General features: G+C 37.8%; 1 protein-coding gene across 8 annotated transcripts in view; it reads right to left on the bottom strand.

The window, feature by feature from the left end:
• Positions 1–993: 993 nt before the first annotated feature.
• RIF1 (replication timing regulatory factor 1) overlaps positions 994–16,185 on the bottom strand; it is a 55,022-nt gene continuing 39,830 nt past the window's right edge. For 6 of the 8 annotated variants that reach the window (XM_008171439.4, XM_065561710.1, XM_065561707.1 and 3 more), the window contains 10 exons: positions 13,880–14,025; positions 12,846–12,935; positions 12,701–12,755; positions 7,516–10,371; positions 5,591–5,740; positions 5,182–5,259; positions 4,977–5,092; positions 3,526–3,679; positions 2,658–2,766; positions 994–2,205 (listed from right to left, as the gene is read on the bottom strand). In XM_008171439.4, the coding sequence (XP_008169661.2) occupies positions 1,985–2,205; positions 2,658–2,766; positions 3,526–3,679; positions 4,977–5,092; positions 5,182–5,259; positions 5,591–5,740; positions 7,516–10,371; positions 12,701–12,755; positions 12,846–12,935; positions 13,880–14,025 (3,975 nt within the window). In that variant the 3' untranslated portion in view covers positions 994–1,984. The remainder of the gene's footprint in view (positions 2,206–2,657; positions 2,767–3,525; positions 3,680–4,976; positions 5,093–5,181; positions 5,260–5,590; positions 5,741–7,515; positions 10,372–12,700; positions 12,756–12,845; positions 12,936–13,879; positions 14,026–16,185) is intronic. The other 2 variants (XM_065561713.1, XM_065561708.1) reach the window with 1 other exon arrangement.

The following is a 16,185-nucleotide window of genomic DNA, read 5'->3' as shown; positions in this document are numbered from 1 at the left end:
TGGAGAATCTGCTGGTATTCTTGCGACAATGAAGGCTGAAAGGAACACATTTGTCTCAAGGCTGGTCTGTATTCTCTCGTAAGGCATCGTGGGGTGTTGGAAAGGACCGTTCGATTTTGTGGCACTGTCTGCCAGTCTAGCTTTGCTCTGAAACGCAGGGCTCCCATGAATTTGGCAGAACATGGCGCCTGCTTTGAGTGGTTATCCACCTTCCACGGATGGAGCCATAAGTCACTGAGCTGACGGCCATGACTGGCTGAGAAACTCATCGCGCCCTCTAAGACCTCAGCAACTGTGATCTTCCAGCCAGGAGATGCCATCACAAAGCACGTAGCTGCTAAGGATGCTGAGGAGGCCTTAAAGATCTTTTTTGAGAGTACTGTAGCCTCCATTTTTCTATTTATGAGGAGCCAGCATAGAGGCACTACTGCTGAGGCTCTGAGGGGTTCCAACAGATAAAAAACTGGCCCAAGTGGAGGAGGAGGGGCTGTGACAGAGATCAATGCTCAGCACTCCCCCAAAGTTTGACAAAAAAGTCCCTTAGGCAGATGCAAAGGCAGGAGCTGTAAAAATCACTATCATAATAAGCACTATTAAGAAAAGTGCTGAAGAGACCCTTCAGACAGCATTTGCCAGGAGAGTTCTGACCACTGCCTGAGACACATCTTCAGCAAGGCTGGCTCCAGGGTTTTTGCCTCCCCAAGCAGCCCAAAATTAAAAAAAAAGGCCGTGATCACGATCTGCGGCAATTCGGCAGGAGGTCCTTCACTCCGAGTGGGAGTGAGGGACCCTCCACCGAATTGCCGCCTAATAGCTGGACATGCCGCCCCCCTCCGGAGTGGCTGCCCCAAGCACCTGCTTGCTAAGCTGGTGCCTGGAGCCGGCCCTGATCTTCAGGCAAGTTTCACATGCATCATACTTCTTGTTCAGAATACACTAAAAAAATGAAATATGAATTTCTATTCACAAGAAAGACTGTATTAACCATTAGAGAACTATTCATTGTTTTATTTTTACATACAGAAGTCCTAAAAACAGCTGCAGTAATCACATTATATGACTGTCCATTCCTGAAACTACATTATATACAAATTATATTTCCAAAGTAAAACCCAAGAACTCTCACTAAACAAGGTCTTTGAGAAGCAGCAGTGCATTCCATGCAATCAAAATTCAAAATCATAAATTATAACCAACATCTGCAACAATAAGTCTATACAGAATATACAAAATTGTGCATGTCAAATCTATTTCCAGTGGGACATAACACTGCTGCACATAAAATTGTAAGGGCACATGAAAGGAGCCTGAGAAATTCTACAGCAAACCCTTATGACCTCATAAGCCAATTCTATTACCAGCTTTGCCTTTTGAGGTCTATAAAAATGCATGCAAAAATAGACTAACTCAGGTGCTTGATAACTGGACCTTACTGAGATGTGAAAGATACTACTGTAAGGAATTAGTCAAGCATAACACATCTCAATATGAAATAGGGTCTAAACCAGAAAGAATTCCTCTCAAAATATCAGCAATTTAAAACAAAATCACAGGAGCATTAGGTAAAACTGAGCAACACTTTCTGGTTTCAATTAATTAGAGTTCTGAGATATATAACCTTTTACATTTAATAAGGCTTCACAGGAATAAAAACACTTTACATTTGAAAAATATTTAAGATACTATTTAGGTTTCACAGTCTTTGCTATTGCATATCTTAACAAGTTTACCTTTCAATTACTTGAAAGACTATGCACAGCTATAAAACAAATACTTTTAACATGGAAATGATCCCACAAATTAAAAAAAATTAAGCAATATACCATGATACACTGTCTCCCTCTGTATTAAAAAGTTTGCCATTGCATGAATGTTCAGTTTTTTATGGAATACTTCATATTATCAGTCAAAAATAAAAAACTGGTTTTCAAAAACTGTTGTATATCAAAACCTCATGCTTGAAAAGTGTTTCAAGTACAAATGACTAAACAGAACTTTCATGGGGTGGTGACTTCCAACGGGACTGCAAATTTTTCATAATACAGTTTGTCATGCTACCAAGTTTCTCTTGCATTTCAAAAAGTTGGCTCCCTGAATAACTGTGAAGATCTTCAGAGGTTAGCTGAGCAGCAAGTGCACTGACCTGGCTCAAGAGATCTGTTGTGGGCTGTCCATCTGTACTCAAGGCAACTGGTTCACTCAAATCTAAAAAAAAGAAACAAAAGTGATTAATATATACTGTTGTAAACGTGAAATTCATTGGTATGGAAATGTTATGAGTTTCTGCTATGAAAAAAATGTGTCTACATCACATTTATGGCACCAACATAATTCAGCTGCTGAATGCGGAAAATTTAAAAATATTCCACTTTGATATGAATTCGTTAGCATGTTTATTATAAAAAAGTCTTCTATTCGTGTTCTAACTAGTATCAATGATATGTAGCAAAGTACTACTAAAGGTGATCACCTCCCAAAACCAACGAAATTCAATTACACAGCAGTTTTAGGAAGCTACCATCACAAAAGGGTATTAATTGAATTTGTCACGCTACTCAAACTAAGCAAGCTACAAGTTACACTTATATTATGACAATGGCAGGAGAGCAAGTGACAAAACCCAAATCTGAAGTCAAACAAGATAATGCAATGTTTACCAGTTGCAAGTCTTTCTTCATCTGTGGAAAAAGGTTTCTCATCTATGACATTTTCTGTCTTCTCCCTGTCTTCAAGGGCTGCAATTTCATCAAATCCACGAGCCTTCACCTACAGATTTAATTACGAAAAAGATCAGAAAGGAAAGAAGATTTTTCCCCAAAAGGAGGCAGTCTGATATCACATGGTGGAACGCACTTATCATACATTTTAAAAATGTAATTTGAATTTCACAATTTTTTTAACACAACTGCTGTTTAACCATATTACTGTGGTCATTACCTTGGTAAAACAGTGACCTGTGTGATATTGGCAGCATGCAAACTCTATACTAAGCTGTAGCTGGTTTCCACCACACTTGAATATTGCTTTGATAGACAAATGTTAAAATTGTACTTTAAGTCAATATTAAAGCATGTGTAAGATTGGGAACTCCCATATTATTGGCATCACAAGTTACTTTTTTAATCCAACCAGTGACTGCCAACACCATGCTCAGAAACTAGCTGTGTTTTAAATTTTAAGACACCTCATTTTATCGACATTCAGAAATCCTTCTCACCATGTGAACTTCTAGGCTTCTTGGTGAAGGAAAAAAGTATACTTTTGTCATAATGAAATATTACCACCACCAAACAGAAAAATGACTGAGATGCAAGGCTTGAGAATTTCAGACTAGCAATGTTGTTGCACTGTTACTCAGCTTGAAAATTTAAAATTAAATTTCAAGTTGGCTTTAATATTGTATTTTAGCCTTTTCCTGAAAAGTTTTCTACATTTTTTAAAAATATAAATCTCCTGTGAAGAAAGTTAGCAATGCAGAACTTTATGATACTGTCTATTTCATTATAGTACTTAAAATAGCTTTACCTGTTGCTCATGATATCCTCTAAGAGCCTTTTTAACATTGGAAACTTTAGGAGAACGGATAGGAAGAGTTTTGATTTCAGCGGCTGTCAGAGTACTCAGGTCACCCACGGTCTTAATATTCTTTGCTCGAATGAGCTGCCCCAAACCTCTTGCCCTGGGGAAAAAAGGGATTCTGTATATTTACTCCTACTAAGACATGAAAAGGTGCTGGTAGGATCATGTTTCTTTCAGAGGCTGAGTTGAGGAGGAAGAGGGGCAAGAAATTTGCTGGAATGCATACTTTGTATTCATATAAAAGAAGGAGAAAAAAGTCAAAGCAGATGACACCTTTCTGCAGAAAAGAAAAATTTTATTCTCCGCAGTTGATTGAATTATCCATAAAATGAATGGCTTTTACATCTAATTAAGTAACATGAATGGAAAAAAAGGAGTGATTCAAAGCAGATCATTCTGAACAGGTCCTGTGGTAACTCCAGAAAACTTGTCTTTTGGTACACCTCTACCCCAATATAACGCTGACCTCGGGAGCCAAAAAAAAAAAATCTTACTGCGTTATAGGTGAAACCGTGTTATATCGAACTTGCTTTGATTCACCGTAGTGTGCAGCCCCGTCCCCTCGGAGCGCTGCTTTACCACGTTATATCCGAATTCATGTTATATCGGGTCGCGTTATATCGGGGTAGAGGTGTATATGTTTTCAGATTCAAGACACAAAAAAGCCAAGTTAGTTGAGCCAAGTTTTCGTAATTCTGAAATAAGGCGCTTTCATCTCTTGAAATGCTCACTGCACAAAGCAGCATTTGACAATGTTTAATACAATAGGCAGGTAGGTCAGGTGGACATCATCAAGCATATTAATATCAGCTCTATTGAAAGGGCTCACATTCAGAATACTATAAATAAAAGAGCGCACGCACGCAAAAGCTAAAAGAAAGGTCACAAATACTGCAGAATCATAAGCTTTGTAATAAAATCTTGTTTAACAGAGACCGTGGAACATGTTCTTGTTCTAGAACACTAAAAATATATGAAATATATACAATATTATAGGTAGGCTAGAAAAAAAACCAAGTTCATGTATCTTCCATATCTGAGTACAGACAGATAATGCAGTGGTAAAAACGCTAGCAGCTGAACCACAATAGTGCCCTCATTGCTGCTTTTACTGCTGGGGATGCCCCTGTGCACTCTTGAAAGAATTTGCCATGGCCTTTTTGTATTCTTAGGACAAGAATAAAAAAGTTGAGCACTTCTGCTAGATGATAAAAGGAGACTAAGTTTGACAGTACAACCTCCTTTTACTATTTTTTTTTTGGTTTGTTTGTTTGTTTTGGCAGAAAGTGCCTCCAATGGATGCTAGAATTAGAGACCGAAACATCCTAACAGAAAAGTTTATAAAATCCATGGAGGTGTATTAAGAGTTTTTAGTCTTGAAAAGAATAACCACTTACCAAATGTTTGATGTAATCTGAGGTAAAATTATGTCAACTGGAGCTTTACAGCCCACCAATGCAGGGTACACACTCTCTGTAGGACACGGCAGCGACTCCTTGGCCATTTCAGTGATCTTGAATAGTACAGAAAAATTATTCAGTATCACACAACTGAATACAGGAGAAAATAGAGAAGGGATACATGAACTGAAGCACTTCTTACTAAACACTTCTTTGAGCTCTTAAATTTAGCGTTACGAGATCCTGGGGACAGAAGTCCTTTGGTTGGAGTGGTAATATGCTGGATAGAAAAGAGGAAAAAAGATCTCTCAGGATCGTTGATATTTAAAAATAGTCATAGGATTTTAGTTATCTCAACATAAAGCTCTTCATTTCACAGGTGAAATTACAATCAACCAGACTATAAAAGTATTTCTTTCATTTACTAATTCTAAGGCCTGTTCTCTATCTTGGTCATTCTTGGAACTGTTTACCCTTAAATATAAGTTTACACTGGAGTAAGACTAGCTTTGATAAGAAAGGCATACAGTTATGGTATAAAGATTATGCTATACAGATTTAATACTTAGAAAGAACTATTCTGAAGAAAACTTAAAACACACACAGTTTACCTTGGCTTGGGTATTAGATGAAGTTTTAAAACTTCGCAAAGATGGTGAACTATTCGAAGAAGAATGAGACCTAACAATGGGACTTCTCCTATCGATGTCATCTGCCAATCCTTCTTGGTAAATTGGATTTGCAAAAGAGACTCGACGAATCTGTTTTTAGAGATTAAGTGATTTTTATAACCAACTAACAGAATTTGATTTGTTACATCTATATTGTCAAATTAATTTCATACCAGATAGATCTGAAGTCTGAGACTTCAAATTGTTGCATTCATCAGATCTCCTGATTCATATAGCTGAGTTTCACTAAAGGATATTTAAGACCATAATAGGTTTGGTGGAGAAGGGGGATAGAGTTAGGGTTACTGCTACAGGAAAGGTTACAAACTTTATAAAGAATTTCCGAAGGAATACAATAGTGAGGTGTTGACTGTACAACGATTTTGAACTAACAGTTATTTTCTTTAATAGTGCCAAAGCCTTGCTGCATTACAACTTGGGTATTGCTACTATGCAAAGACTAATTAGGAGAGTGGCATAAAAAAGTGAAAACAAGAGAACCAAAAAATAAAGGGAAAAGTGCATAACATGCATGCCTGAAAGGACAGAGTGGGAGTGAAAGGGTAGCAGTAAGACTACAAGAGAGGGAAGATGCAGGGTTGAAACAATGGGACAATAAAATGTGTATTTTATTTGGTAATCCACATTTTCATCATCCAGTGCATTTACTGGCCTTACTGGTTAGGTTAGACAGATTCTTGATGAGATAGGAGGTGGGGAGAGGAGGAGGGGGACAAAATATAAATATGTACACTACCTACTTCCTTGGATTTTGGCAAATAGACATTTACCCTAATCCTTTCCAATACCATGATACTTTCCAATATCCTAGAAGAAATACTGAATTTCATATTCACATATGGTATAGGAGTCATACCATTAGAATTATTCTGAAACACTGAAATAGTTGATTATTGTGGGGAAAACATAAAAGTTATTTAAATCCTGGACATGCAACACTTAATATAAACTTCAACTCATGTCCCCCAAAAATTCCACCATAGAATCAGATCATAAGGGACATGTTACCAGGTGTTAAAAATTGAACTTATAACACAAAGTCAGCTGTAACCACTGTAGACACTATTTTTCCAGTAAAAAGGAGAGCATTCAACAGTTTTTAAGAAATTAAACATCTATATTGCATGTAGCAGATAACTGTTAACCAGGCCAGAGAAAACAGAGAAATTGAGAGTCTGGCCCAGAGTACTTATATTTCACAGCAAGTCACAAACAGTGTTAAAGGTAACCTGCAAAGAGAAAAAATGCTGGGCTTGTCTTCCTCTTTCCATTCTGCTTGTTTAGGATTTCACAAGGCCTGAAATGATTGCTTATTTTTTAATGGAAATTTAGGTCCTGTCTAGTTCAGAAGACTATGATGACATGAGGAGGAGGACCTGATATCACAAGAGCCAAGAGTGAAAGTTGAACAACTGACAAGGGAAGAGATTTTTAGTCAGACAATAAAACAAACAGTTTTATTTAAAACCAATGACCACTAATTTGGAGAACAGAAGCTTTTACTAAAGATTCAATGCCCCCACCTTCAATTAAGGATGAAGTTAAGTGTGCATCCTGATCATCCTGCCCCTCCAAACAAATCCTCCAGCAAAACCAAAGAAAGTAAGGAGTGGACAATCTATATTTCCAAGGTAAAAACATGCAGAAAAATCATTTTTAAGATAAAACCTGTCAGGACTTACACATGAGAAAAAGGGGCACAGCCTAATTTTAAAAAATAAAATCTTTGCAGGTCATCATTAGCACTTCTGCAAGATCATGTGGTAATGGCATATACTCAGTACACTCTCTATGTACACTCACAAGTGCTCAGTAGTACCTAAGACTGAACTACATCACAATACCTTGTTAGCAGGTGATGGGGAATCATCCTCTTGATGTCTTTTTATTCCCCTCTTTAAAATACTGGTGGATGGAGAAGCAGAAGGAGACCAAATGCAGCGTGTCTGCACTCCACTGGGGCTTTCATTAACTTTAACCAAAGCTACAGAATCAAGCTCCTTCAATTTCTGAGGAGAATCCACATTGTCACTTTCTTCTGCACCCTCCTGGTCTGAGGCTACATTTTCAGGCACTGTAGCTGCCACTGCAGTTTCAGTGAATATTAAATCTTCCTCCTTCATCTCACTATCTTGAGGGCTGTGTACTTCTATAGGAGTGTTCTCAGTCTTTTCTGCATCATTCTGATCATGTTTTGGCTCATTTATCTTTGTTTGGTCAGGTTTGTTAACAGTTTCTGTATCAGATATCTCCTCCATTTGCCCATTTTGATTCATTTCTTCCTTTTCTGTAGCTTCTGGCTCTGTGCCATTCTCCAAAGGAAGACAACTTTCTATGGACTCTTTTGAAATACAGTCAGTTAAACACTGTCCAATACTGTCAACTAGATTGGAGGGCTCTGGCTCCTGCATGACAGGGTCACAAGTTTTAATTTTGATATATGACAGTTTCTCATGATCTTCCTCCACTGGAATAGCATTTCCTTCCAAATCATTCTCAGATTTTATTCCTCTTTCTGAATCCTTAACAAAACTAGATTTCTTAATGGAGAGCAATGGTGTACTCATTGCACAAGGTACCACAGACAGCCTTTCTTCAAAATGAGAATCATTAGAAGAAGTTTCTAATGCAGTCATAGTTACCTGAATACATGTGTTTTTATGCTCACTTTGTGCATGGTTATCTGCATTTTTTAATTCAGTGAATGACTTGTCTTGCTGTTGAGAGTTTTCACCACAGCAATTGTAGCTCTTTGATCTTCTCATCCTCTTGCTTCTTTTGTGCTGGCACTCAAGTATCTGCAAAGGTTTTTCAGAGGAAAGAACAGCATCTGAAGTGGTAGTTACTGCTGCAAATTCAGATAGAATGATTGCACTACAGCCTTCTACACTTCTTTGCTTATCAAGTGATTTATTTGCCTGTCTTGTTTTCAAAACTGGTTCAGATATGCATGGGTTCATGAAGGGTTCTCCCAATATGTTGGTTTTATTTTGTTCGACATTTGTGTTCTGCCCCCCAACTGAAGTCTTTGCCAGGTCTATAATTCCTGTAGATTCGTTAATAGCTGTATAGATTTTTTTGTTTTTCACTTCACATGCCTGAGGTATCAATACAGTATCTTTGTCCACTTCAGAACTTGTTTCACCTTTATTTTTTACTTCAGACAGATTCCTAATTTCAGTTACTATTTCTTGTGAAGAGAGTTCCTGATTTTGGCTCTCTTTTTCTTCTTTCACTTTGCTTTGCAGAGGATCGCTTTTATTTTTCCATTTTCCAGATCTTTTCCTCTTGGTACTTTCTTCTCTTGTCTCAGAGCTATCAGACTCAGAATTTTCTATACTAGAAAGCAATCCTTGTGAAGCTCTTCTTGTTTGATACCGGGTGCGCCCCCTTGTCTTTTTCTGACCTGTTATATCTGAACCAGAATCTTGAACATCTATTTCAGATTTCAAGTTATCACTTTCAGATTTCTTGGCATTTTTGTTCATTTCCTCTTCAAGACCCCCTGAAGTGTGTGACTCCTTTGGACCAATATCTTCTGCAGCAGTCTTCTCATGAAAGCTGCACTCTTTTTTATTTGCATTTTCTTTTGCATCTACAGCTTTTTCAGGAACAGATTTCTGCTTTTGGGATGCGTCCTCTTTAATTTGTGGCACCCTCTTCTGGAAAGACTTTTCATCATCTTTACGTTTGTCCTTTTTCTGGTGACTGTTTTCTTTATCTTGACTGTCTGTTGTATTTTCTGCAATTTCTGACCGTCGTCTTGAAGAACGTCTTAGTGTTTTCTGATTAGGAGACATCTGTGGAACTTGATTGTCATCGTTAGATATCTGATCAGTTGATATAGCAACCACTGGAGGTGTATTTTCTTTAGAATCCAAATTGGGTCCTATACATTTTTCTTCCTCTTCTACACCATCTACAATTTGTTTTTGCTCTATTGTTGTACTCTCTATCACTGCAGAATTGGGAGCTTGTGTTTGAGTATCTAGAATGCATTTTGTCTCTTCCGTTTGACTAGGTGTGCCAGATTTATTTTCCAAATGGGAGGCAACAACAGACTCCTGTATACTTTTCTCCTGTTCTAATTCTGTTAACAACTTGGATTGCCTCATTTCTCCATGCTGTGTTTTATTTTGCCTACGACTCAACCTTTTTATCCCAGTAACTGTTCCTTCAAATTCAGATTTTGAAGAACTTTTATTCTCCTCTTTAAGTTTTTCTATTTTGGAGGGAGTCTTTGGTGCATCTATACTTTCCTGTTTTAGAGCAGCAGCAGTCCCAGATGCTCCTGATAGTCTATTCAATGCAGAAGGGCTAAAGGGTCTGTTCTCTGAACTATCAAACTTTTCCAAAGTAATAAAGGACTGTCTTCGGCTTGCAGGTTGCGGTGTTCCAGAAATAACATCACTAGAAGATGAACTGCTGCTAACATTTGAAGTGTTTTCATTTCCAACTGAAGGCTCCTTTGCAACTGTTTCAGTTTCATGTTTTTTTGAATCCTCTACTAAAGACTCCTTTGCAACCATTTCAGTTATACTTTTTTTTAAATCCTCCTCACAATTTAAATCTGAACTTTCTGGAACATGAGTGATGGATTTGTCTTCAATATTCACAGAATTCTCAAGAGGTTCACTTGACTTGCAGTTCCCAGTGATTTCATGTGTACTATTGTGTACATTGCTCTTTGTTCTCTCATCCTGCAAGGACAAATTAAGTGATATTATAATTTTGCTACTTTCACCATAAACCCACAAAAAATGCAATCCCATTTGGATTTGAAATAAAGTAAAAAAAAAAAAAAGTCTGCACTGCCTAAATAATGACACTGATTTTGAAAAACCATCCACCCACTCGAAACACTACGAATTTAGCCACAGTTTAACTGTGTAACTGTTCCAGTGTAACTGACATGCTTTATACGGCAATATTTATTTTATTTGTATAGTCCAAAGAAAGGGGAGCAGTAGAAAGATCTTGTGAAAGTCTGTAGACAAAGAACAGCAGTAAACTTACTATCTACTGGGTTTTGTTTCAAAGTTATTAAATAGTACTTCATATACGGTTTACATTGTTTTTCTTTACATTAATGTAAATATTTTCTAAGCATACTGTACAGTACTTTCTGAAGGCAATTAGGAGCTGTTACTAACATCTAAATTTAGGATTCTGGATACAATACAACGGCCATGGAGTCTGACTAAGTAATGTTTTCAGAAGAGTCCTAAAGAGACAGAACACTGGCCTTAAAGAGTTAAGTTAAGAGCAGGAAAAGGATGTGTAACAGGTGTGCATAATCTGTACACATGCTATATTACACCAATGTTCCTGTGTCCTGAATTCTACGTCCATTTAAATGTTCAGTGTTAACTGTGTGTCCTGTTCAGCCTGTACAACTTAATCTAGAGTTAAAGTTTATACTGCTAAAAAGGCCTAAAAGAGGATCTTTCTTACAGATTACATAATTTATTATAAAAGCTACTGTCATAAAAGAAAATATGTTAGCTTCAAGAATTACCTTACTATCTAAAAACTACTTTGAAAAACTATGCAGTCTAAATGATGTCTAAAAGGCTAGATGGCAAGTCCAAGATTTTTTGTATGCTAATGAAGTTTCAGGTCCAAACTCACAAGCAGACAATAAAACATTTACATTTTAAAATAACCAGTGAAGACGGAGAATGTAATATGGAAGTCATCAAAAATAAATTCTTGGAACAAATAAGATGGGCATGTGAAATAAGTTCATGTTTCAACCGTGGGACTAATCGAAATTCAAGCACTGAGGAATTTCTCAGAACAATTCTGTAATATTTTTAGTAAGTTACTGAAGGCGTCTCATATCAATTTTCTGATTTGTCTACTACTGTATACAGGTGGATTGTTTTAGAGACTCTTCTTGCTGTATCTGGTAGTTACAGGGATAACAGCACTACTTATAGTTACTTGAATACCTAACTGCTGAATCATGTAATTATGATTGAGTTTAGTTAATCAGGCAGAGACTCACAAGTTTAGTATGATTATGTTCAAATAGTCAACAGTGTATACAATCTTGCATATGTTCTTTTCCGATCACCTCAAACCCTGAGGACTTTCTACTGTAAATCACAAGCAAACATGTTATGGTTCTCTCTGTTGTATTTGGAATTCGTCTCAAATGAGGTAATTTGAACCAATAAAGGCAATTAAAAAAAAAAAAAAACCACTAGGCATAAGACTATCAGTATGCTTTACACAATCATGTGATTTCTGTGGTTGAAGACATTGAGGAAACTGAATAAAAAAATGTAAATTACATTGCATTGCAAGAACAAACAAGATTAGCAAATGTTCTCAAAACTCTGAACTTACTAACATGTCTTTCTCTTTTAGATTTTATTCCTGGACCCACATAAAACAGCCTTACCAGATATTCTATAAAATGGAAACTCAAGCCCTATAAGAAATTTAGAGGTGCTCTTTGTTTTAGACTTATCAAGCTTACCCTCCCCATCACATATCAACTTTGGTCTGTGATCAGAGAAGTTCACTGTCACCATATTGGAATTGTTCCTCAAACAGATTATAAATAAGCGTGACAGAATTTAATTTTTTTAAATAATTTAAATTAATATCAATGTTTATTCTTAACCTTTTTTTATTTTTATTGATTTAAATTTTTACATTTGGGGAAAATTATGGGGGGGGGGGAAATCAGACAACTATTTAATGAAAGTAGATATAAAGCTTTAATTTTTTGAGTGTAACTGTTAAAATGCAAACTGTCATCATCACATGCCAAAATATTAGAATTTGATTTAAGGATATTTACTTTGTATAAGTTCTCAAGCAGCATCTTTCTACCTTGTCTATCTATAAATTTTGATTATCGATGGAAATAGTTTTGTTGGCTAGTATGTGTACACTGAAATCAATTATTACCAACAATTACCAATAAAAATCTAATCCTTCCAAGCCTATTATAAAGCATCATTAAGGTAGTTGTAATTCTAGCATCTCCAATACTATTAAACATGGTGAAAATACCTGAGGTTTCTTTTCAAGCACTTCTTTCGGCTCTTCTATTAAAGATGTTTTTAATCTAAAAACAAGATCACCCAAATTAGATCTGTTGCAACAGAACTTAGAAAATACCTTATCACCACAAGCCCAGTTGGTATATCGCACTTACAGAGAATCTTCCTGGCTCTGAGTATATTGAGAAAACAAGGCAGTATCTTGGGATGCATCCAGATTATTGTACATAGCAGGAATATCAATTCTGGAACCAAAAAATATCATTTCAGGTAGGTATAGCTTTATCTCAGAACTTCTAGTGAGAGACAACATGTAATTTAAACAACACACAGTTTCAACGCTGAAAATTCTCATCAAGGAAACCCTACATAGACTGAACTGCAAAGTCCTCACAAGATTATTTACACTTCTAAATCACTCTGTGATATGGAATGAGAGACCTCTTGCAGTGAAAGTGTGTTTCAGCAATCAGTGCGTGCTATGAAGGAACTGCTGTTTACGTATGGGTATAAAATTCTTTTTTGATCTTTTGATTCCTGTCTTCAGATCATACTGCCAGCTAAAGACTTTCCTTATTTCAATTACTGAAAAATGCCATCTTACTAGTTTTAGCCTAAAAGCGAACATGAATCACTGGGTGAAGTTCTACTGCCTGTGTCATGCAGGTGAAACTAGACCAGTGGTTCTCAAACTTTTGTACTGGTGACCCCTTTCACATAGCTAGCCTCTGAGTGCGACCCCACCTTATACATTAAAAACACTTCTTTATATATTTAACACCACTATAAATGCTGGATGCAAAGCGGCGTCTGAGCTGGAGGCTGACAGCTTGCGACCCCCCATGTAATAACCTTGTGACCCCCTAAGGGGTCAGGACCCCCAGTCTGAGAACCCCTGAACTAGACAATTATGGTCAATTCTGGACCTAAAACACAATCTGAATGAAGTATAAATCAGAGATGGTCCTGTCCCTTTAAGATACTGTTTCTTCCAAACAACTCTGATGTCTTTAGCCGAAAGATCTTTTTATGTTAGCTTCAAGCTCTGGAGCTTGCATGTAATAGCACAAGATGCATAATTAATCTCCTATTCAAGTTTGAGATGGAGTACATTCAACAAATTACATTTAAAATTTGTCCTGATCAATTCATAATACAACCACTCTTGTCAGTGCTATGGATTACAAACCTCTTTGTCCTAAGAACTTCTTTTTGGTGTTCTGTCAATATTCTCTCCTTTGTTTCCAAAGGAATAACCACAAAATCAACAGATTTCTCCTCTTCCAAAAGTATCTCGCTTGATTTTGTTTTTGAAGATGAAAATTCTAGTTTCAGCTACGGAAAGGAAAAAATTGGTTTAAAAAAAACAAACAAGATAAAGGAAATACCATCCCAAAACAGAACAAATACTAACGTATAGTAACTGTGGTTCTTAGAGATGTTGCATTCAGTATTGATCCTTCTATAGGCACATATGCACCTCATGCATGAGAGATGAGTTTTTTTCTCTTTTAAATAGTTGTGTGAGGGACATATATGTACCTTATGCCTCTTCATGCTACCATGTGAGAGTATACATAATTGATAGGTCAGATGCAACGCTGGAGAGAACAATATTGCATCTGACCTGTCAGTTATGTGCCCGGCATAGTGTTTGACAAAGGTCAGTGTGTTACTCCATGTTGCTGCCTTACAGATTTAATATTGGCATATTAAAGCAGGCAGAGGATGCAGCTTGTGGTGTGGTGGAGTGAGCTTGGATGTTCAGTGGGAGAGGTACATCAACCAGGTAGTAACACAGTGAAATACAGTTTGTTAACCATTTTGATACTCTCTGTGAAAGGATGGCCTGACCTTTAGAACATCTGGCTACAGCTATAAACAGATGGGATTTCAGTATGAATAGTTTGTTCCTTTCCATAAAGCGGAGTCCTGGATATGTCTAGGGTGTGTGGTTTCTTTTCTTTTACATAGAATGAGGTTTTGAGGCTGATTGACTGGTTTAGAAGAAAATCTGAGACCACTTTATGAATTATCTTCAGGTGAAGCCTTAGAACTGTCTCGTCCCTATCAAATGTCATTAAGTGGGGTTCAGCCATAAGTGCCTGAAGCTCACCTCACTCCTCCTGGTTGAAGTGATAACCACTAAGAAGATTTACTTCAGAATGAGGTGGTGAAGGGAGCATTCTGAGAGAGGCTCAAAACAGAGGATCCATGAGCCTCAGGAAGATTATATAGAACTGCCAGGTGGAAGTAGGTTCTCTAACCAGCAGGTAAGAGTGTAAAAGCCTCTTGAGAAATTTTGATACTGTGAGTGTTGACTTGAGTATCACGATCGTTTCCATGATGGGTAAAACTGGCTGTTTGCTCTGAAAGTATGGGTGAACCAGCTGTTTCTTTTGAAACTGGTATTTGCAGAGCTTCCTGTAGGGGATTGGTGTACAAATCCTCAGTGACCTCACAATGGCCCTCGAGTCCTTCAAGGTGTCCTTCATTGTTCTTTTGGTGAAGAGCTCGAGACACCTCCCATTCAAGGGGTTAATGACCCTGAACCTCCCTCAGAATTCTGGATGCTAACTGCCAGGACAGCCACAGTCATGTTGGAGGAGTCCATGACTACCTGCAAGGCTGTTCGGGCAGCTGTTTGGTCTTCCCTTATAATCTCCTTTAATTCCTCCCTAGTGTCCTGTGGCACTTTTGCCAGGAAGGGAGTCATTCTCTCCCATATGAGGAAATTACATTTGATGAACAATGCCTGGTAGCTTGCCACACAGAACTGCAGTGAGGTGGATGAGTAGGCTTTGAGCCAAAACAGAGCTAGTTTTTTGGGGGTTATCCTTGGGCATGCCTTTTGTCAATTTCAATTTGTCCTGCACTTCAACAACTACCAGTGGCCCTGGATCTGGTGGGATTAAAAGCCTTCCAAGTTTTCTGGAGGCACCTGACAGAGCTTCTCCACCTGTTTAGAGACAGGTTGGAAGGTAGCCAGAGCGTGCCAGAGCACTTTGCTAGCTCCCATGTGCCCTTATCACAATATCCCCAGTATGGATAGGTTAGCATGGCATATGGCAACTAACCTGGTTGCCGCAAGTTGGCCCAACGCCACTCATGTCTTTTTTGAGGCAGTGCTCAGAGAGAGTACCAGCTCTAGGATCACTCTCAGTAGGTAACAGAGCATCACTGTTTGTTGCTGATATGAAGAAGTAATCTGGCAACAAAGATGTACTTCAAATTGCAATGCTGTAGTGCTGCACCAGTACCAATGATGTTCCCTGGAGGAAATCTCAACAGCTCTCTAAGATGTACCTTGGTCCTATAATAGGTGCAGCGGTTGGCACATATGCCTTTGTCAGTGCAGATGCTGGCAGTGCCATCTTACTTAGGGCCACTTCCTTGGAGGAGGACTAGGCCCCTATTCTTGGAGGTCTGATGTCTCTCTTCTCTATGGGGAAGTGTATCTGACTGGTCTCCACTCGCCCTTACTTTTGGCCTCGC

This window comes from Chrysemys picta, chromosome 11 (assembly GCF_011386835.1).
Source record: "Chrysemys picta bellii isolate R12L10 chromosome 11, ASM1138683v2, whole genome shotgun sequence".
Classification (NCBI taxonomy): domain Eukaryota; kingdom Metazoa; phylum Chordata; order Testudines; family Emydidae; genus Chrysemys; species Chrysemys picta.
Note: the sequence above shows the minus strand (reverse complement) of the source record. Positions and strands in the feature narration are given on the sequence as shown.